This window comes from Entelurus aequoreus, linkage group LG06 (genome assembly GCF_033978785.1).
Source record: "Entelurus aequoreus isolate RoL-2023_Sb linkage group LG06, RoL_Eaeq_v1.1, whole genome shotgun sequence".
Classification (NCBI taxonomy): Eukaryota; Metazoa; Chordata; class Actinopteri; order Syngnathiformes; family Syngnathidae; genus Entelurus; species Entelurus aequoreus.
This window is the reverse complement of record NC_084736.1, coordinates 61,592,565-61,614,877: the sequence shown is the minus strand read 5'-3', so window position 1 is coordinate 61,614,877 and position 22,313 is coordinate 61,592,565. Positions and strand designations below refer to the sequence as shown.

General features: G+C 38.0%; 1 protein-coding gene across 1 annotated transcript; it reads right to left on the bottom strand.

The window, feature by feature from the left end:
* Nucleotides 1-1,607: 1,607 nt before the first annotated feature.
* slc20a1a (solute carrier family 20 member 1a) lies at nt 1,608-21,558 on the bottom strand. The gene is made up of 11 exons (XM_062049594.1): nt 21,515-21,558; nt 16,517-17,035; nt 14,741-14,881; nt 14,565-14,650; nt 11,898-11,994; nt 9,117-9,236; nt 8,815-9,009; nt 4,730-5,180; nt 2,180-2,365; nt 2,017-2,101; nt 1,608-1,946 (listed from the first exon to the last, which is right to left on the bottom strand). The coding sequence occupies exons 2-11, from the start codon at nt 16,863-16,865 to the stop codon at nt 1,791-1,793; spliced, it is 1,866 nt and encodes a 621-aa protein (XP_061905578.1). The 5' UTR covers nt 16,866-17,035; nt 21,515-21,558; the 3' UTR covers nt 1,608-1,790.
* Between the last annotated feature and the right edge of the window lie 755 nt (nt 21,559-22,313).

The following is a 22,313-nucleotide window of genomic DNA, read 5'->3' as shown; positions in this document are numbered from 1 at the left end:
ACCAACATTTGAGCAAATAAATGACGTTCAGTAGAAAACATAAAAAATGCTCATGTTTGACATTCTGACAATAAAATTGCATTTTTGTCGAGATATCGCGTTTTAAAAAAAAAGTTGATTTAAATTATGCAAGAAAATAATTAATTGTAAATAATCGGGATTAATAAATATTTAAAAATAGTGATTAATCTGATTTAAAAAAAATAATAAACTGAAAGCGCTAAAAAAAATTAATATAAAAAATGGTATTTAACTTTCTTCAAAGTTCCCAGTCATGACGTCACCTTGACAAATTGTATTTTTTAAATTTTATTTCTGTTTAAAAGCTTTAAACTTAATATTATCATTTTATCATTTTGCGTTTCTGTTTTAATGTTTATATACAGATGTAAATTAGCAATTTATATAAGTAATAAGATATAAAATGGCTCATTTACAGTCCTTAAAGCAGATTATTTATTATTGTGCACTGTCCTGAATACAAAAAAAAAAAAAAAAAAATACAAATAACTCATGCGCTTGTAAACCACTCCAAAAACTGGATGTCGGTTTATTGCTACAGCAGCATCACCTAGTGGTCATTTGAAAAACTACACTCAGAGGCGGAAGTCGCGTGACCAATCGCTTTGAATCCCAAATGTTATATTTTGTGTGTCATTCTAAACCATAGCACATTTTATTTTACCTTTATTTTTGTTAAAAATAATTATAAATTAATAAAAATTAAATATACATTTTAATTATTTAATTAATACACTTTATTCAAGCCAATAAAAAAAAAACAGGCCATGGCCACATTTTAAGCATCTCTTCATTAATCTATTAAAGTCAGCATAGAGTGAGGAGAATATACTGTTGTATATATATGTGTGTATATATATATATATATATATATATATATATATATATATATATATATATATATATATATATATATATATATATATATATATATATATATATATATATATATATATATATATATATATATATATATATATATATATATATATATAGAGTGTCCGTCCTGGGATCGGTAGGTCGTGAGTTCAAACCCCGGCCGAGTCATACCAAAGACTATAAAAATGGGACCCATTACCTCCCTGCTTGGCACTCAGCAATTGGGGGTTAAATCACCAAAAAATGATTCCCGGGCGCGGCCACCGCCGCTGCTCGCTGCTCCCCTCACCTCCCAGGGGGTGATCAAGGGTGATGGGTCAAATGCAGAGAAAGATTTCGCCACATCTAGTGTGTGTGTGACTATCAGTGGTACTTTAACTTTAATATATGTATGTATATATATGTAAAATCCCCTGAAGAGCAGAGAAACCCGCGAAACATGCTTGTAGGAATGAAATAGCCCCTGTGTTTTTTCATGACCTAACGTATATGTATATATATATATATATATATATATATATATATATATATATATATATATATATATATATATATATATATATATATATATATATATATATATATATATATGTGTGTGTGTATATACACTAAAGTATACACTCTAAGCCCTCTTCATGACATTTAGTATGAGAAGAAGAATTAATAGAATTGGATAACAATTCAACACATGTATTAAGTATATTTATTTGATAATTTTATACAGTTCCATCTATACAAAATTATATTATAAGGTATGACAGTCTTCTTCAGAATTCTTGATGATTCTGCTTGGTATTGAGCATAACGAACATTACAGTAGAGACGTTATCAACATACTACAACAATTTTCTCATCAACAAAGAGTGCTGGTGGTCCAGCATCGATTGTACTCACAGAATAACATACACAAAGAGAGCCATGATGGCGGCACTGATAAGGCCTGAGATAGGAACAGTGACGAACCAAGCAATAAATATGTTCCTGAACAGATGCCAGTCCACCGATTTCCTTGAGCGCAGCCATCCCACAGCGACTACGGATCCGACCTGCGTCCATGTGATAAGAGAGTTTATAACTGAGCCCACATTTAATTGCCATATTGAGTAATTCCAGTACCTTGCAGTGTGTTGTGCTGACCGGAAGACCAACATTGGACGCCACAACAACTGTGAGGGCGGAGGCTAACTCGATGCTGAAGCCACTAAAATGGAACAAAATATGCCATCGTGCTTTAAAAGTGTCACATTATGAGAGAAGTGATTTTTTGTGTGTGTCATACCTAGATGGTGTAATGGGAGTGAGGTCTTTTCCCATGGTCTGGATGACCCTGCGACCCCACACCCAGAGCCCCGTGCAAATGCCTACACTGCCATAAAGCAGTAGCCAGATTGGTGTCGGTGTATTGGAATCCACAGAACCACTCTCGTATAGAAGCCACAGTGCCACAAGTGGACCGATGGCATTGCTAGGGGAGAAAATACAAATAATACAATAATACACATGTAAAATATATATATATATATATACATATATATATATATATATATATATATATATATATATATATATATATATATATATATATATATATATATATATATATATATAAGCGACTTATGTGTGAAATTATTAACACATTACCGTAAAATATCAAATAATATTATTTAGCTCATTCACGTAAGAGACTAGACGTATAAGATTTCATGGGATTTAGCGATTAGGAGTGACAGATTGTTTGGTAAACGTATAGCATGTTCTATATATTATAGCAGCCCTTTGAGACACTTGTGATTTAGGGCTATATAAATAAACATTGATTGATTGATTGATTGATTATTTGAATGACTCTTACCATAATATGTTACGTTAACATACCAGGCACGTTCTCAGTTGGTTATTTATGCGTCATATAACGTACACTTATTCAGCCTGTTGTTCACTATTCTTTATTTATTTTAAATTGCCTTTCAAATATCTATTCTTGGTGTTGGGTTTTATCAAATAAATTTCCCCAAAAAATGCGACTTATACTCCAGTGCGACTTATATATGTTTTTTTCCTTTTTTATTATGCATTTTCGGCCGGTGCGACTTATACTCCGGAGCGACTTATACTCCAAAAAATACGGTATGTACTTTCGTGCCTTAAGTTTAGTGTTTTTCCATACACTATTGTTCTCTTGATAAAACCTTTTGTAACTTTACACACTACGAGATAATAAAAGTATGTACTATACATACTAATATTGTATCTGATTACTATTGGTATCGGCCAAGACGCAAGGCTTTAATATCGGTATCGTATCGGAAGTGAAAGTCGTATTGGGACACCTGTAATATTTACACTTTTATAGTGTTGATTTTGCAACTCCTTTTAGTATTTCTAAATCCCACTATAAGAATTAATAAATGATACATGATATAATTAATATCTCAAACTTTAAACTAGCCAATTGCAGTAATTACTATACCAGTGGTTCTTAACCTTGTTGGAGGTACCGAACCCCACCAGTTTCATATGCGCATACACTGAACCCTTCTTTAGTGAAAAATAAAATGTTTTTTTTTTTCAAATTTAAGACAAAGTTATATGTTTTTGGTAACACTTTAGTATGGGGAACATATTCTAAGTAACAAAGACTTAATTTACAGTTATTTGGTTAGGGTTAGGGTTAGAGGGTTAGGGCCAGGGTTAGGGTTCCACTGCAAAAAGTCAGTGTTCAAAAACAAGAAAAAAAATTACAAAAATTAGGGGTATTTATTTGAACTAAGCAAAATTATCTGCCAATAGAACAAGAAAATTTGGCTTGTCAAGACTTTCCAAAACAAGTAAACCCAAAAATACCTTAAAATAAGTATATTCTCACTAATAACAACTGTACTACTATATAAGTACGTATTTTCTCTTGTTTCATTGAAAATAAAACAGCAAAGTCCATTTGGCTGTCATCTGTTTTAATATCAGACACAATTGTGTCAAAGTCATGATTTTTTTTTTCTTGCTTGAAATAAGAAATTATTACTTTAAAAAAGTAGTTTTATACTTGTGAGTGTTGATGACACAGCTTTGCAACAGTTGATATTCTAGTTTCAAGCATGTTTTACTCAATATAGGTCATAACATCTCAGCAACAAGCTGTAATATCTTACTGAGATCATTTAGGACCAAAACCCTTAAAACAAGTAAAACACTCTAACATAAAATCTGCTTAGTGAGAAGAATTATCTTATCAGACAGAAATAAGCAAATATCACCCTTATTTGAGGTATTTCATCTTACTTAGATTTCAGTTTTTGCAGTGTATAATAAGGCCATGCCGAATAAGGCATTAATAAGTACTTAATAATGACTAGTTAAGAGCAAATATGTTACTAATTTACATGTTAATAAGCAACTAATTAATGGTGAATATGTTCCCCATACTAAAGTGTTACCATGTTTTATTACTGGTGCACAAAATGAACCGTGCATGAACATCACCTTGTTCAAAGAACAAAACCAACACAGTGCATAAACTCACAACAAATTACACACCTGCAAATCAGTCTGACTTCTGCTGTTGCCGTATCCGTAATACGCCGATAGGGAGAAGTTTTTATTTACACGATGAGTCGGGTGTGTCTTGACCTCCGCCGAACCCCTGAGGCCGACTCACCGAACCCCTAGGGTTCGACCGAACCCAGGTTAAGAACCACTGTACTATACTTTACAACAGCATTAAAATGACACTTTGTAGAGTGGACCCCATGAGACACTTTATAAGTGTTAAAACACTGAGCACCATTAATATTGCTCCAATATTTCCATGTTTACTGTGTCAACATCTTACCTGACATCATTCCCACCATGAGCAAAAGAGCCGAAGCATGCTGTTAGTATCTGCAGGAACTGAAAAAGCGATGAGACGGCAGGCTGATCGAGCTCATCTTCCTCTGGAGGATGCTCCCAAGTAGCCTCCTGCGTCACACTCGCATCCTTGATAGAACTTCCTCTGGTCAAGGCCGAGCTGTAGCTGCTGTAGCTGTCCACCCGGGACCTCCTCTTCCAGTCGTCCTGCAGGCCCTTGGGCTCTCCCTGGATGCCGTAGAGGGCCATGGTGTAGGAGGTGTAGCTGTTGTTCCGGCGAATGGGCCGCTCCTCTGTGTCACTGTCACCAATGCAGTCCCCGACTTTGGCTACGTGGAGCTTGTGAAGCAGGTCTTTGTAGAGACCCGAGTCTTTGTGGATTGCGTGCGACCGACCACTGTTAGGGTCCGTGATCATCATTGGACCATTCAGTCCTGTGAAAACAAATCAGCACACCGCAAAAAGTCAGTGTTCAAAAACAAGGGAAAAAAATACAAAAATTAGGGGTATTTTATTTGAACTAAGCAAAATTATCTGCCAATAGAACAAGAAAATGTGGCTTGTCAAGACTTTCCAAAACAAGTAAAATTAGCTAACCTCATGAACCCAAAAATACCTTAAAAGAAGTATATTCTCACTAATAACAAGTGCACTTTTCTTGGTAGAAAAAAAAAACAGACCTGTTTGCTCAAAATGTTGAAAAATATTCTAAAATTAAGTAAATGCTAGTGCCATTAGCTTGACATAATGATATGCACTCGGCATTACATTTCTTGAAACCAGCAAACTTATACTAAAAACTAATTTATTTTTCTTAATGGAAGGCAACAAGGCAACCGCTTGTTACTATCGGGGTCTAATAGCCGCTCAGGCAAATCATATGGTCTAAAAATGCATTTTTCCATAGATAACATGACATCATCGCGACAAGTGCGTGCTCTTTCAGTCAATTAGTGCGCATATATACAGCCCGGCCCCCGGCCAAAATTTTTTTAATTGTAATTTTTAAGAATTTATCTGAATGTGCATGAACTCTTTCTGTTCAAAATTGTTTGAAATGTCACATGTTAAATGTGTAAATATCAACTTTCCGTTTACTGTACTGTGCCAACTATATGAGTACGTATTTTCTATTGTTTCATTGAAAATAAAACAGTTGTTTTAATAATTTTTTTTCATGCTTGAAATAAGAAATTATTACTTTAAAAAAGCAGTTTTATACTTGTGAGTGTTGATGACACAGCTTTGCAACAGTTGATATTCTAGTTTCAAGCATGTTTTACTCAATATAGGTCATACAATCTCAGCTACAAGCTGTAATATCTTACTGAGATCATTTAGGACCAAAACACTTAAAACAAGTAAAACACTCTAACATAAAATCTGCTTAGTGAGAAGAATTATCTTATCAGACAGAAAATAAGCAAATATCACCCTTATTTGAGATATTCAATCTTTCTTAGATTTCAGTTTTTGCAGTGCACAGGTCAACTTTCTTCAAGTTGACTGAAGTGATTTTTATTTCTAATTGGGGATGTATACGTATCACATTTGAACCCATACACTACCAATTCCCGTACCAATTTTTGGTACTTTTGTGTGTGCTCATGTGTTAACAAATGTTTATTTGTTTAATAGTGAAACCTTTTTTCATTTATCATTTAAAAGTGAGCTGGTCATGATGACTATGCTGTCCAGTTGTATCATTTTGATTTCTTACTCATTTTTTTCCAAGAGTGTAGTGGCTGCTGTTGGCAGGAGCTCTGGGCTCTTCTGTCATCCTTTTGTGTTCCTGATGTTTCCCTCTTGTTTTCATGTGGGTTTTTTTGCCTCTTGGTTCAGGACCCTTTGGGACTGTGTGACAAGGGGTGGCACTTTCGTGACTTCTGCTGTGCTTTTTTGTGAACTTCTGGATCTGCCTCCCGGGAGCCTGTTGGCCCCGTAGACCAGCTGCTGGATCTCTGCTACACCAGAGTCCGTTTGGAGAGACAGGAGGAGATGCGGATGAAGAGACAGGGCTGCGGAGCTGGTGCTGAGCGCCGGGACGGACAAGCTTCATAGTGTCCTGGCTGAATGAGCAGGTATCGGACACCTCGGTCTCCTTCGATGCATCCTCGCTCATCCATGCGGACTGGACACTGACCGAGAGTTAGTGGGCGGCCGAGGGTAGAGTCGGTTCTCTTGGTTGCTTTGTTGGGTCTGCTCCATTCTCTGGCCATGCTCCCCCCACCCCAGCAGACGATTGATTGATTGATTGAAACTTTTATTAGTAGATTGCACAGTACAGTACATATTCCGTACAATTGACCACTAAATGGTAACACCTGAATAAGTTTTTCAACTTGTTCAAGTCAGGGTCCACGTTAATCAATTCATGGTACAACTATATACTATCAGCATAATACAGTCATCATACAAGTTAATAATCAGAGTATATACATTGAATTATTTACAATCCGGGGGTGGGATGTGGAGCTCCCCCTGGTGTTGTGGTTATGGTGGTCATTTACGTTCTGGAAGTAGTTTGACATGTACTTCGGTTCATGTACTAAGATGGCGTGGGACATCGCAGAGGCCACTCGGGGGATAATTATTAATATTTTTGTTGTTGTTGTTTTACTTTTGTGGCTGTGTGTAGAAGTGGCTGGTTGCATCTGCTCTGCTCTTTTAGTGTCTTTAATGTCCTTTGTGTTCTTTGATGTTTCCCTCTTACACACATGTTTATGTGGGCTATGGCTATGAGGTTTTTTTCCCCCTTAGCCTCAGTCTGGACCCCCTCTCCAGGGGCCCAGGCTTAGACTGAATTTTTTTTTCTCAACCCTCCCCCAGCGTTTACCTGTTTCTCACCTTTTTAGTAAGGGCCGCCAGAAGTTGGCAGACCTGTCAGTGATCCTGTTCTGTCTCCCTGTAATGTTTATTTGCTCTTGAATGGGATTGTGCTGAAATTCTTAATTTCCCCTCGGGGATTATTAAAGTATTTCTGATTCTGATTTAGATTCTGATTTGCAAGTATTATAAAGAAGACCTTGCATGCAGTTACAATTCCAAGACGTTAGATGGCAGTAGTGTATAGACCAGGGGTCCCCAAACTTTTTGACTCGGGGGCTGCATTGGGTTAAAACAATTTGGCCGGGGGCCGGGCTGTATATATATCTAATATATATATATATATATATATATATATATATATATATATATATATATATATATATATATTAGATATATATAGCGCACTTTCCGCGCGCGCGATGATGTCACGTTATCGATGAGAGAATGCATTTTTAGACAATATGATTTGCCTGAGCGGCTACGAGACACCGTGAGTAGCAAGTACAAAGTAGATAAGAAAAGACAGAAAAAAATAAATAAGAAATATACATATATATTTTTATTTATTCATTTTTTTTAATACTTGGGACTTCATGCGGGCCTGATTTTGGACGCTGGCAGGCCGGATCCGGCCCGCAGGCCGTAGTTTGGGGACCCCTGGTATAGACCATGGTGTGTTGCCTTGTCAGGGAGTAGTCTTTGCCATTAAGCAGAATCTAGTTATTTGTTGAACCATTAAAAGTGTTTATATTGTAAATATTCTATTTAATACACACTAGTTGTTTAATTGTAACGTGCATCTTAGTCGTAGTTTTCATGAATGAATTTAGAACTGAAGTTGAAATTGCCATGTAAAATTGCTAATGCTAATCAGTAGAATTTATTTCTATTTAAAAAATGGTTGGAATGTTTGATAATATATTTTTGCATAACTAGACAATATTAAGTTAACATAACTTGCGATTACATGGAGTACATATATATTTCGTCTCCCAAAATAGAAAGAAAGAATACATTTAGTTCGATTTATTGATACATATTATTTCCCGGACCTTGAGTTTGACACCTGTGGTCTATAGGGAGTGAGGGGGACTGAAACACACGGCGTATAGTCGCCTTTGCGATTAAATAACTGTGACGTTTTTGATCCCAGGTCATAGTAAAACCAGTTAGTCGTTGCATCCCCATGAAAATAAAAGTACCACTGTACAAGATGATGATGATTTTGTCTTTTCTCACCATTACTAAGATCCAGGTCTTTGGTCTCCTTGTCTAAGTCGGCCTCCTCCGAGCCTCCGAGATTGAAAGCAACATTCTGACTGCTTTCCGGGGCGCTCCGAGGTTGAGTGGGTATCGGCACATTTACTGCTTTACCATTGGCTTCAGTGTTTTTTTCCATCAGAGGAGTTTCACAAGGAGCAGCGCCTGTTTCTTCTTCTCAAGAACAACACAAGAGGTCAGCAGTTGAATGTCTGCAAACTCACAGATGTAAAAAAAACAAAAACATGGTCGTTTGTTTTGAAAAGAAAATATACACTCACGTTTGATTTTCTTCCTAAGGCGCGGACAGACAACAAACCAGACAACCAACTGTGTGATGACCCCACAGCCCAGCGAGATGCACACTGTACCCCACCATGGAACTCTGTCAAAACCCAACACTGTGCACAAAGAAACACACATAATCAGTCAATCTTTCCTCCAAATACTCACAAATAATATTATCCAATGTCTATTCCAAAGCATAAATGGTGGTTCTGGGAATCATTCATTTCTTTGTGGTGTTTGCATGTTTTTTATCCCTGGTTTTTGGTTCCTTGATGCATTGTCCAAAAACATGCAGCAAAGTGTGAGTGTGTGTATTATTAATTCTGCTTGTGCTTACCCACCTCGAAGCAATTTTATTTGGTAGATGGTGTAAAGATAAGTGTGACCAGTAAACGGCAGTCACACATAAGAGATACGTGTGCAGTGCAGGTTGACTATCGCCTGTTGAATGAGTGACGCTAGCAGCTAACCGTAAGCAAGCAACACCAAAACTTTGATGTTTCGTTGAGAATATAGAACATTACACACGGCGCTCAAAAATCTGTCAAAAACTCGCTACGGAACCACTAAAAACTACCAGTCCGACAAAGATGACGGAGAGAAGACACTATTGAAGTGGAGCCACGTAACGGTGCATCCTGAAGAGACAGTCAGAAAGCGACTTGGATGGATAGATAGATAGATAGATAGATAGATAGATAGATAGATAGATAGATAGATAGATAGATAGATAGATAGATAGATAGATAGATAGATAGATAGATAGATAGATAGATAGATAGATAGATAGATAGATAGATAGATAGATAGATAGATAGATAGATAGATAGATAGATAGATAGATAGATAGATAGATAGTACTTTATTGATTCCTTCAGGAGAGTTCCCTCAGGAAAATTTAAATTCCAGCAGCAGTGTACAAAAATTGTAAAAAGTATAAAGTAAATAATGGTATAATGACATAGTCTGTAAAACGACTTTGGTAAGGTACAAAGCCGTACCGCTTGATGGATTGTCGGAGCAACGTACTGTGCTTCAACATAATAGTATTATTATGGTGTGTGTGTACAAGGACCTCGAAATGCCACCTATTAGGAGACATATTATTTGGCGTTTTGTTTCGCAATATAATGCAAAACCAACTTTTTACCTATTGGAACCTGCTGATGTGTATTTTTTGATCTGCATAAGTCGCAAAAATTTGTGCGCGTCCACCATTGTAGCCCGCACTATCGTCAATAAGCTTCTTATTTTTCTCTATCCTGTTGTTGCGGGGCATTCATCCTCCACTGTTGCCTTTTCTATCATAAAGTAGTGTACAGTTGTAACTTATATCTGTCAGTAAACTCGCTACGGAACCACTAAAAACTACCAGTCCGACAAAGATGACGGAGAGAAGACACTATTGAAGTGGAGCCACGTAACGGTGCATCCTGAAGAGACAGTCAGAAAGCGACTTGGATGGATAGATAGATAGATAGATAGATAGATAGATAGATAGATAGATAGATAGATAGATAGATAGATAGATAGATAGATAGATAGATAGATAGATAGATAGATAGATAGATAGATAGATAGATAGATAGATAGTACTTTATTGATTCCTTCAGGAGAGTTCCCTCAGGAAAATTTAAATTCCAGCAGCAGTGTACAAAAATTGTAAAAAGTATAAAGTAAATAATGGTATAATGACATAGTCTGTAAAACATTTCGATCAAAGAACCACCATTACATGTTGTGTAGATCAGTGGTCCCCAACCTTTTTGTAACTGTGGACCGGTCAAGGGGACTTACGGACTGTATCCCTGCAGATTGTATTGATCTATATTGATATATAATGTAGGAACCAGAAATATTAATAACAGAAAGAAACAACCCTTTTGTGCGAATGAGTGTAAATGGGGGAGGGAGGTGTATCTTGTTTTTTTTATGTTGATTTAATGAAAAAAAAAAAAAAAAAAAAAAAAAAAAATTTGTAAATTTTTTTTTTTTTTTTAAATTTCTTGTGTGGCCCGGTACCAATCGATCCACGGACCGGTACCGGGCCGCGGCCCGGCGGTTGGGGACCACTGGTGTAGACCACAAGGAAGTGTTTTGGAATGTAAAAAAAAAAAAAATCATAATATGACCCCTTTGATGCGCCTTATATTCTGGTGCGCCTTTTGTGTGAAAATAGACCTGAACAGACCCGCTTATCGGCATTAAATTTTATAATCTGGTGCGCCCTTTGGTCCGAAAAATGCGATATATACAATATTAAAAATATTATCGAGAGGAGGTATACTTGATGAATAGAGAAATTGACTTGTATACATTTTTGTTGAGTTGATTCTTATGTATTTCTGATTTTAATAACATAAATTAGCACGCAAATTACTTAATAACAAACAGCAAGTAACAAAATTCATCTAAATCAGTTGTTCTTAAAGAGAGTACCAACTCAGAAAACCAAGTACCACCATAATGACCAACATTAAAATACAGTAATGTAGTAGGCCTAAGTATTCATTAAAAACAAGGCAGAGTTTTTGTTTTTAAACTAGTATATCATTATTTTTGCCAAATGTTAAATTACACACAGTTTGAACAGAAACACTGTGTTTGAATATTTAATTTTGTGATTCTTAAGTGTACCACTAGATAGAGCCCGCATACCACAGTCTGAGAATCACTGATCTAAATGTAAAAAAAAATCATTTTAATCTCCCTTGTGTCTCCCTTTACACTTAAAAAAGGCATTGGGTTGGGGTGTGGTGTGTAGTATCACTCACTTGGTGCTCCTGTAAACATAATGGAGAACAGGTTGATGCTCATAACGATGGCGTAGAACACTGGAAGAGCTCGGAGGCCGTTGGGCAACGGGTCAGCCTGCCGAAAGGGTCAAACAAATGTAATACGTGAATGCAAATGTAATGCTCTTGGGTGTGAGACCTCATTTAATAGTGGTTATACACAGTTTAATGTTGCATTTTATCAAATGTAAAAAATACAATTACCATATTGACCTGAATACAACAAAAAATTCCTAGCAAAAAGTCAGAAAATCTTATAGTCTGGGTCTAGAGCAGACCTGGGCATTCTGTCCGGCCCACGTGAGGCTAATTATAAATTACAAAAGAAATTTAAAAAAGTATCTATGTCGAGTGTGCAATACAACGGTGCTGCTTTTGTTTTGAAAATCGTTATTTGTATTACTTCCGTGTGGACGTATGCGTGTGCGTGATTGTGAGTGAATGTGAACAGCTGCAATCACAAATTACAAAATAAAGTTGAAAAAACATCTATGTCGTGCGTGCAATACAACTGTGCTGCTTTTATTTTGAAAAGTATTATTTATGGGCGTGTGTCCGTGTGTGAAGGTGCACATGCAGCGACAAGTGATGCACGGTTTACACCCGAGACGCTAAAAAGAAAAAAGTTGATGAGGAATGGCGTGTTTCCAACAAGACATGGACTGCCAAGCAACGTTCCCTCTAAGGTGTGCGCCTGCGCAATTGCGCACTGCTCAAGCGTCCGCTGCGCGCAGCAAATATATGCCGCGCACCAAATCAAATCCCATCTGAATTCTAAACAAAATAAACATATTTATTCTATGGAATTTTGCAATGCAACTTTGAGTGACAGTGACAACAAGCGGCCCTAACGGTGTTCGTCAACACCGTTCAATTGAACACCGTTCAATTATTGTAACGTCTATCGAGATGCTTCGAGGACAGGAATTATATCGATCACTTTATTGAGCAAAACTGTTTATATTCGGACATAACCACACCAAAAACATGAGTAAAACAATTATATCTCGAAAAACTAGTAATTTTCTGCCGTACAAACCAGGCCAAAACCAACTTGTCATCTGTCACCAACACGCAACCACTGGTGCGTTTATGGCCACACAAAAAGTCGGACAACTCAAACACCACACAAAGTTACACTATGACTCCTCAGTCATACGTGTGCTTATTTTACTGTCATTTATTATTAATGTTAATTTATTTATATTAGTCATGGAATGCTGTTACACATACTATGTTGAAGTATTACTATTATTATTAATTATTATTATTATTATTATTATTTATCTTACGGTATACATCAAAAATAATATTGAGCGAAATTTAATTGAAATATTGTCGATGTGGCCCTCCAGCAGTGCTCAGGTTGCTCATGCGGCCCCCAGGTAAAAATTAATTGCCCACCCCTGGTCTAGAGATTATAGATATAGACCAACAATGACTTTTACTCAGGTGTGTCACAGTTTTTTTTCCTGTCACTCACACATAGGGATGTGTAGCTTTCACATTTGAACCGCTATGGTGCCAATACATGGTACCTGTTAGTTGATACAGGTAATAAACGGTACCACTTTTCTGTACTTTTATGTATGTTAATCAATGTTAATTGTTTAATAATACAATCAGTCCAGTCCAGTTGTTATAACTTGTTTTCTTCAACTTTTGAGTCTCATTTGCAAGTATTATATAGTAGACTTTGCATGCAGTTGCAATACCAAGACGTTAGACGGCAGTAGTGTATAGACTACGGTGTATTACCTAGGTAGGAAGTAGTCTTAGCCATTAAGCTGAATTGTGCCAGTGTAGTCTTATGTTGAGCCCTACAAAGCGTCTATCCTGTAAGTATTTATTACACACCAGCTGTTTGATTGTAATGTGTTAGTTCCCACATCTGCGGTCCTCTCCAAGGTTTCTCATTGTCCCATTGGGTTGAGCTTTTCCTTGCCCTGATGTGGGATCTGAGCCGAGGATGTCGTTGTGGCTTGTGCAGCCCTTTGAGACACTCGTGATTTAGGGCTATATAAGTAAACATTGATTGATTGATTGATAGTTGCAGTTTTCATTACCGAATTTTGAAAGTGTTCAAATTGCCATGTAAAATCGCTAATGCTAATCAGTGAGCATGTGCAAATTAACATCGATCTTGCCCATTTTGGGAAATTGGAGGCTTACCTCACGTTCAAGTTTCTTCTATCAGGCATACATGGGAAATTGTAACATTACCAAGAGGCCGTTTCACTGAGTCTGTTTTGAGTTCTGTTTTGGTGCTTTTTTTCCCGCCAAGTTTCGAACCGGTTCATTCGGCAATATCAAAATATGGTACCGTAGTAACCGGTTGTACTAACGGAATTCCTATCCCAATAAAAGTAGCGAATTCGGTACTCATCCCTACTCACACACACAGGTAACTTGGTGAGATGCGGCCGAAACACAGACAAAAAGTTCGGAGAGGAGTGATGATGGCAATTTCCCGATAATGGTGGTCAAGAGCTACCAAATAACTCTTAAGCAGTTGATAATTATGATATCATTTTGAGTTGCAATCCACTAGTATTTCTATTATTCTATTGTAAAAAAAAGGGGGTTGTCTTATATTCAGGTCAATCAGCAATTAGCCCTTAAATCCCTTAAAAAGAGTTGCCCTACCTTCCTAAGAATGAACTTGCGGAGAAAGTAAAAGAGAAATCCTGACAATATACCAGACAGCACTGGCGACAGGAACCAGGATGCCACTTTGGACGGCAACGGACAATAATAACCATGAGTTTTACGTCACACTTTCAATTTGCGTGCTGTAAAAACCCCGTATACATTATACTCACCTATGCGGAGAAGCTCAACCCATTTGATCCCATGGGGACCCCTGGCTACCATGGAGAAACCTATTGTCGCGCCAACAATACAGTGAGTTCCAGAAATGGGGAGCCTCAGGAATGATGCAAACAGCTGCCACACAGCAGAGCCTGTAAAAAAAAAAGGGCATGGTCTGTGAATGACTGGGCATTTCATGGAAGCTGCTTTTATACCCAATCATGGCACCCACCTGTTCCCAATTAGCCTGTCCACCTGTGGGATGTACTTTCTCAGTCTTTTTTGCCACTTGTGCCAGCTTTTGTTGAAACATGTTGCAAGCATTAAATTCCAAATGAGCTAATATTTGCAAAAAAATAACAAAGTTTTCCAGTTCGAACGTTAAATATCTTGTCTTTGCAGTGTATTCTATCGAATATAAGTTGAAAAGAATTTGCAAATAATTGTATTCTGTTTTTATTTACCATTGTTAGAATAGTTATGTTTATATTATCACACAAATCTTATGCTTAAGGGCCGTTGCTATAGGTATTATCAATTGTGCTGAAGTTGTACTTTTTCTATCTGTGCAAAGCAAGTCGTCTCGTATCAGTGTTTTCAGACCCTAAATCGGCCTGCTGACTGCCAAGGGAACATCGAGTGCCGTGACGCAGACAGAGCAGAGACAGGGCGATATCACGAGTATCAACACATTCACATTTCATTAATAGTCATTAGGGATGTCCGATAATGGCTTTTTTGCCGATGTCCGATATTCCGATATTGTCCAAGTCTTAATTACCGATACCGATATCAACCGATATCGATATATACAGTCGTGGAATTAACACATTATTATGCCTAATTTGGACAACCAGGTATGGTGAAGATAAGGTCATTTAAAAAAATAATAATAAAATAAGATGAATAAATTAAAAACATTTTCTTGAATAAAAAAGAAAGTAAAACTTAATTTAAAACAGTTACATAGAAACTAGTAATTAATGAAAATGAGTAAAATTAACTGTTAAAGGTTAGTACTATTAGTGGACCAGCAGCACGCACAATCATGTGTGCTTACGGACTGTATCCCTTGCAGACTGTGTTGATATATATTGATATATAATGTAGGAACCAGAATATTAATAACAGAAATAAATAACCCTTTTGTGTGAATGAGTGTGAATGAGTGTGAATGAGTGTAAATTGGGGAGGGAGGTTTTTTGGGTTGGTGGACTAATTGTAAGTGTATCTAGTGTTTTTTATGTTGATTTCATTAAAAAAAATTTAAAAAACGATACAGATAATTTCCGATATTACATTTTAAAGCATTTATCGGCCGATAATATCGGCAGGCCGATATTATCGGACATCTCTAATAGTCATATATATATATATATCTAACTGGTGCTGTCGAGATTACCCCCTTTCCTCAGCGACAGCTTCAGTGATGTAACAGGGACCTCCCAAATAAATAGAGGAAGCACGTGGGCTGGACTTTAGAGCGTAGTTTGGATCTGTAACTAGAGTACAGCCCAAAAAACGTCTCTCCTCAATTGAGCAAAATTGAACTCTGTCTCTGCATGATTCCTTGCTTCTTGTCTGTTTAATAGATGTCATCAGTGTTTGAACCTGACAACCATGTACACAACGTGCCAACTTCACTGGTTTTGGGGTTTGTAGTTGACTTCAGACTTGAGTCGATCTGTCTTGTCTTGACATTTGAGTTGTACTTGGGGATAAAAGACTTGAGACTTACTTAAGACTTGCCATATATTAGCTTTGACCCACACCTGCTGATTACTTACCAAACATTGCACTTATCGATCCCGCCATCAGGACATGTTCAGAGCCGTTGTACATTTGGACGTCGATGATGCCCTTTCGAATGGTCTCGCTGACTTTGGCCCCCAGCAGGACCGAGCCCACCGTCTCGAAGATGGTAGCCAGGATGCAGGCCTGCCGCAAGGTGACCACTCCAGAGCCGACCGCCGTGCCAAAGGAGTTGGCCACGTCGTTGGCCCCCACAGAGAAAGCCAGGACGAAGGCGATGATGAAGCCCAGCACCAAAAGCCACAGGTGGCCGGACATGTCCGACTGAGAGGACGGAGCCACGGTGGCGCTGCCTGCGGCGAGGGCGGCTAATGTGAAGTCCATCCCTAGCTTCTAAATAAAGTTTTTTTTATACCAAGTTAAGATGGTTGTAGGAAATACTCTGATATACAAATAAGCAATCAAAATGCATCACTATCTAGGTGTGCATGGTGCTTCCCATTGTGAAGTATCAGCATGCAGAGAACCACATCCATCGTCACAGCAAAGCTGTGCTGCAAAAATAGAAGTGAATGAGTTATTCAACAATGAATCCATGTGACCTTTGGATGAGACATAAATCCTAGTTCTGACATGTATCATCTATTATAAGTATAGACAAATAAATAAATAAATCCATTTACATGACATATTAGTTTTATACAGTCATGGTCAAAAGAACATAATGTCATGGCTGTCTTGAGTTTGTAATAATTTCTACAACTCTGTGATAGAGTGATTGGAGCACATACTTGTTGGTCACAAAAAACATTCATGAAGTTTGGCTCTATTATGAATTTATTATGGGTCTACTGAAAATGTGACCAAATCTGCTGGGTCAAAAATATACATACAGCAATGTTAATATTTGGTTACATGTCCCTTGGCAAGTTTCACTGCAATAAGGTGCTTTTGGTAGCCATCAACAAGCTTCTGGTTGAATTTTTGACCACTCCTCTTGACAAAATTGGTGCAGTTGAGCTAAATTTGTTGGTTTTCTGGTTTCTTCAGCATTGTCCACACGTTTAAGTCAGGACTTTGGGAAGGCCATTCTAAAACCTTCATTCTAGCCTGATTTAGCCATTCCTTTACCACTTTTGACGTGTGTTTGGGGTCATTGTCCTGTTGTAACACCCAACTGCGCCCAAGACCCAACCTCCGGGCTGATGATTGTAAGTTGTCCTGAAGAATTTGGAGGTACCGTATTTTTCGGACTATAAGTCTTAGTTTTTTTCATAGTTTGGCCGGGGGTGCGACTTATACTCAGGAGCGACTAAATAAATTAATTTTCTGTCTTGCCTCTTGGTGAGGGCGGTCGCATTTTTCTCCGCTCCCTCCTTCCCTGCTTGCTTTCTTCTGTCCTTGTCTTTGTCTGAACTTTTTTGAAGCCTCTTTTCTTGAGCTGTCCTCAAATCTAAACATCAAAATGACTCCTCAAAGATGGACACTTCTGACCTTCCTTTTTTTTAAAAAAGCACCTGGGTCGAACTTTTGAGATCGGCCTCAGTCCATAAAAGACATTCCAACATCTCATCCAAGTTAATTGGGCATACATGCACGCACACGCCCCTCCCCAAAACAACGCCTTCACCACTGCTTAATTCCTCCGGGGTTGTGGGGGCTGAGTAGCGCTTTAATAGCGGCAGCCGGCCTCCAGGGTCCCAACTCTCCCCTCCTCTGTTGCGAGTTGTTGTGATTACATGTACCATGTTTATGTGTGCCATGCTATGTGAGTTTTTTTCCTCGGACTCAGTCTGGACCACTCCTGAGGGTCCAGCCTCAAACTGATATTTTTTTTACTCTTCCCCCTTTCCCTATGTCACCTTTTTCCCACCTTTTTAAGGAGCGCTGTAAGTGGATGATCCGTTGGCGGTCCCGTCTTGTCCCCCTGTAAGGTATGTCTGCTCTTAGCGGGATTGTGCCGAAAATGTAATTTCAGTTCTTATGTGTCTTGTACATGTTAAGAATGGACAAAATAAAGCTACTGTCTGCTGTCTGTCTTATGTGTGAAATTATTAACACATTTCCATAAAATATCAAATAATATTATTTAGCTCATTCACGTAAGAGACTAGACGTATAAGATTTCATGGGATTTAGCGATTAGGAGTGACAGATTGTTTGGTAAACGTATAGCATGTTCTATATGTTATAGTTATTTGAATGACTCTTACCATAATATGTTACGTTAACATACCAGGCACGTTCTCAGTTGGTTATTTATGCGTCATATAACGTACACTTATTCAGCCTGTTGTTCACTATTCTTTATTTATTTTAAATTGCCTTTCAAATGTCTATTTTTGGTGTTGGGTTTTATCTAGGGATGTCCGATAATGGCTTTTTGCCGATATCCGATATTCCGATATTGTCCAACTCTTTAATTACTGATACCGATATCAACCGATATCGATATATATACAGTCGTGGAATTAACACATTATTATGCCTAATTTGGACAACCAGGTATGGTGAAGATAAGGTCCTTTTTTAAAAAATTATTAAAATAAAATAAGATAAATAAATTAAAAACATTTTCTTGAATAAAAAAGAAAGTAAAACAATATAAAAACAGTTACAAAGAAACTACTAATTAATGAAAATGAGTAAAATTAACTGTTAAAGGTTAGTACTATTAGTGGACCAGCAGCACGCACAATCATGTGTGCTTACGGACTGTATCCCTTGCAGACTGTATTGATCTATATTGATATATAATGTAGGAACCAGAATATTAATAACAGAAAGAAACAACCCTTTTGTGTGAATGATTGTGAATGAGTGTAAATGGGGGAGAGAGTTTTTTTGGGTTGGTGCACTAATTGTAAGTGTATCTTGTGTTTTTTATGTTGATTTAATAAAAAATAAAAAAACAAAAAAAATAGAATCGATACCGATAATAAAAAAAACGATACCGATATTTTCCGATATTACATTTTAAAGCATTTACATATCACATCTCTAGTTTTATCAAAAACATTTCCCCCAAAAATGTGACTTATACTCCAGTGCGACTAATATATGTTTTTTTCCTTCTTTATTATGCATTTTCGGCCGGTGCGACTTATACTCCAGAGCGACTTATAGTCGGAAAAATACGGTAATCCTCCTTTTACATTGTCCCATTTGTATGATCATGGACTTCAGGAAAGTCACAGCCCCACCATCCCTCCCTCACTTATTGACTCTCCCACCCCCGTCTCCATTGTGGACTCCTTCCGTTTCTTGGGCACCACCATCACCCAGGACCTCAAGTGGGAGCCGACCATCAGCTCCCTCATCAAGAAGGCCCAGCAGAGGATGTACTTCCTGCGGCAGCTGAGACAACTTAAGGTGCCGATCGAGATGCTGGGGCAGTTTTACTCAGCCATCATCGAGTCCATCCACACCTCCTCCATCACCGTCCACAAGTCCAGGATAAGCACCTGTTTTCCTCCAGGACCAGGAGGCGTGTGGGTCGGATCACAGCTGACTCTTCTCACCCTGGACACAAACTATTCTCCCCTCTCCCCTCAGGCAGGAGACTACGCTCCATCCAGACCCACACCTCCCGCCACCTGAACAGTTTTTTCCCCTCGGCCATCAGGCACATGAACAATAACAAGATCTGATAGCTCAGTTACAGCTCATTTTATTACCTATTCTGGGTTAGGTGTTTTATGTTGCACGATTGCACCAAGAAAAATTCCTAGTTTGTGAACCCGTTCTCAAACAATGGCAATACAAAACAATTCTGATTCTGATTCTGATTCTGATTCCATTTACTCTCTGTAAAGCACCAGTTCCATTGGCAGCAAAACAGGCTTAGAGCATAAAACTACCACCACCATGCTTGACGGTAGGGATGGTGTTCCTGGGATTAAAGGCCTCACCATTTCTCCTCCAAACATATTGCTGGGTATTGTGGCCAAACAGCTCAATTTTGGTTTCTTCTGACCACAGAACTTTCCTCCAAAAGGTCTTATCTTAGTCCATGTTGTCATGTCTTGTGATCATGTCTAGTTTAGTTATGTTCTGTTTGGTTAAAACTCCATAGTTCCTGTTTTTTACGCATCCTTGTTTGTTTTGTCACCATGACGACCATTAGTTTCACCTGTCTCACGTGTTGGACTCATGCACCTGTTTTCAATCATCACATGACTATTTAATCCTGTAATTGCCAGGTAGTCGGCCGGGCGTCATCACTCTAAATATGCTCATTCCATGCCATAGTTCCATGCTCGTTCCATGCTTTTCCAAGTAAGTTTTTGTTTATTCATGTCACGTTTAGCGAGTCTTTTGTTTCTTGCCCATAGTCTACGTTAAGTGTAGTTTTTGTTCTTTAGCCAGTTTTGTGCGCGCCTTTTGTTTACACTTTTGAGAGTAATCATTAAATCATGTATTTACCTTCACGCCATGTCCGGTCCAATTCTTATGCATCTCGGGAAAACAATCCACGCAGGAAACTGCACCATAGTCCAAGTCGTGACACATGTGATGTCAGGTGGAACAAAAATGGAGCTGTTTGGCCACAATTGAGTGTATGAAAACTTTTGACCACGACTGTAGGTATGATATAAGCGAGACGCGGTATTTGAGGAAGTGTCCATGTGAAGATAATTTCTGGTAACAGCCTAATTGTTATCTGTTTGAACAGATGACTCTGAATTTGAACCCACCCCAAATTTGTATTCATACTTTCTTTCTTTTTTCAAACTTTTTGAAAGTATGGGTCAGTTTTTCCGAATACAGCTATATAACAATAATAGTGGTATTGGACCCACGCTAACAGTATCTGCTTCAAAAAGTTCAAAACAGAGTGAATAATTGCTCCTTTCACAGTTCAGTATTAATGAACAAAGTTTTTACAGTCACAATGGAAAGTAGTGTGACTTTAATCTCTTTAGCTGTTCTTGCATAACACAAATGGAGCAACATGATGGCAAAAATACAAAAAAAGTGGGCTCATGTGATTTAAAAAAAAAAAAAAAAAAAAAGAAACAGTTGGTACTCACATTTGTGCCAGAAGAGAACGTTCCCTCTGGTCTTTGTTGTTCGGAGCCAAGCAGCCTCGATTGAGCTGAATGCTAAGTGCTGTTTGGAACACCAGCTGTGGCTGTGAGGTCTGCCTCTTTATATATTCAGCAGGTTGAGGTCATGAGACTTACAGCTAATGTTTAGCCTGTTTATCGCCATGCGGAAAATAATTGCACTGGGCCTAATGGAAGATGAGAAGTCATATATGAACCAGGAATCTAAAAAAAAAATATATTTGTTAAATTCAACTCGATGCACTGCATTTTATTTAGCTACCTCTATTTGTTTATAATGTATATTTTCTACTCTTATTTTATGCTGCCCCTTTTTTTGTTGTTGCTGCAGCTGTTACATACAGTATATTGTAATATTGTACATGGTAATTGGGATTTGTTATATATTGTATATATTATATACAAATACAATATAATATAATAATATAATATATCAGTATATATTTGTGGAGGGGGGCGTGGCCTGCGGGCCTGCAGCGAAGCCGGGTGTGCCAGGACCGGCTTCGAAATCAGCGACAGGTGCATAGACGGCTCACCTGGGCCTGGTTATCTACTCACCAGTCGCTCTGTTAAAAGGCAGCAGCCGGGAGGAGAGAGTGGTTGGAGTGGGAGTTGGAGCTGGAGGAGAGTCGGAGCGAGAGCGAGAGCGAGAGAAAAAGACAATCGCTAAAAAGCCACAAAAAGACTGTATTTGAAAAATAAAACGTCATTGTGACTCTGAACTGGACTCTCATGTCGATGCTTAGTGGTCCGAAGAACCCAC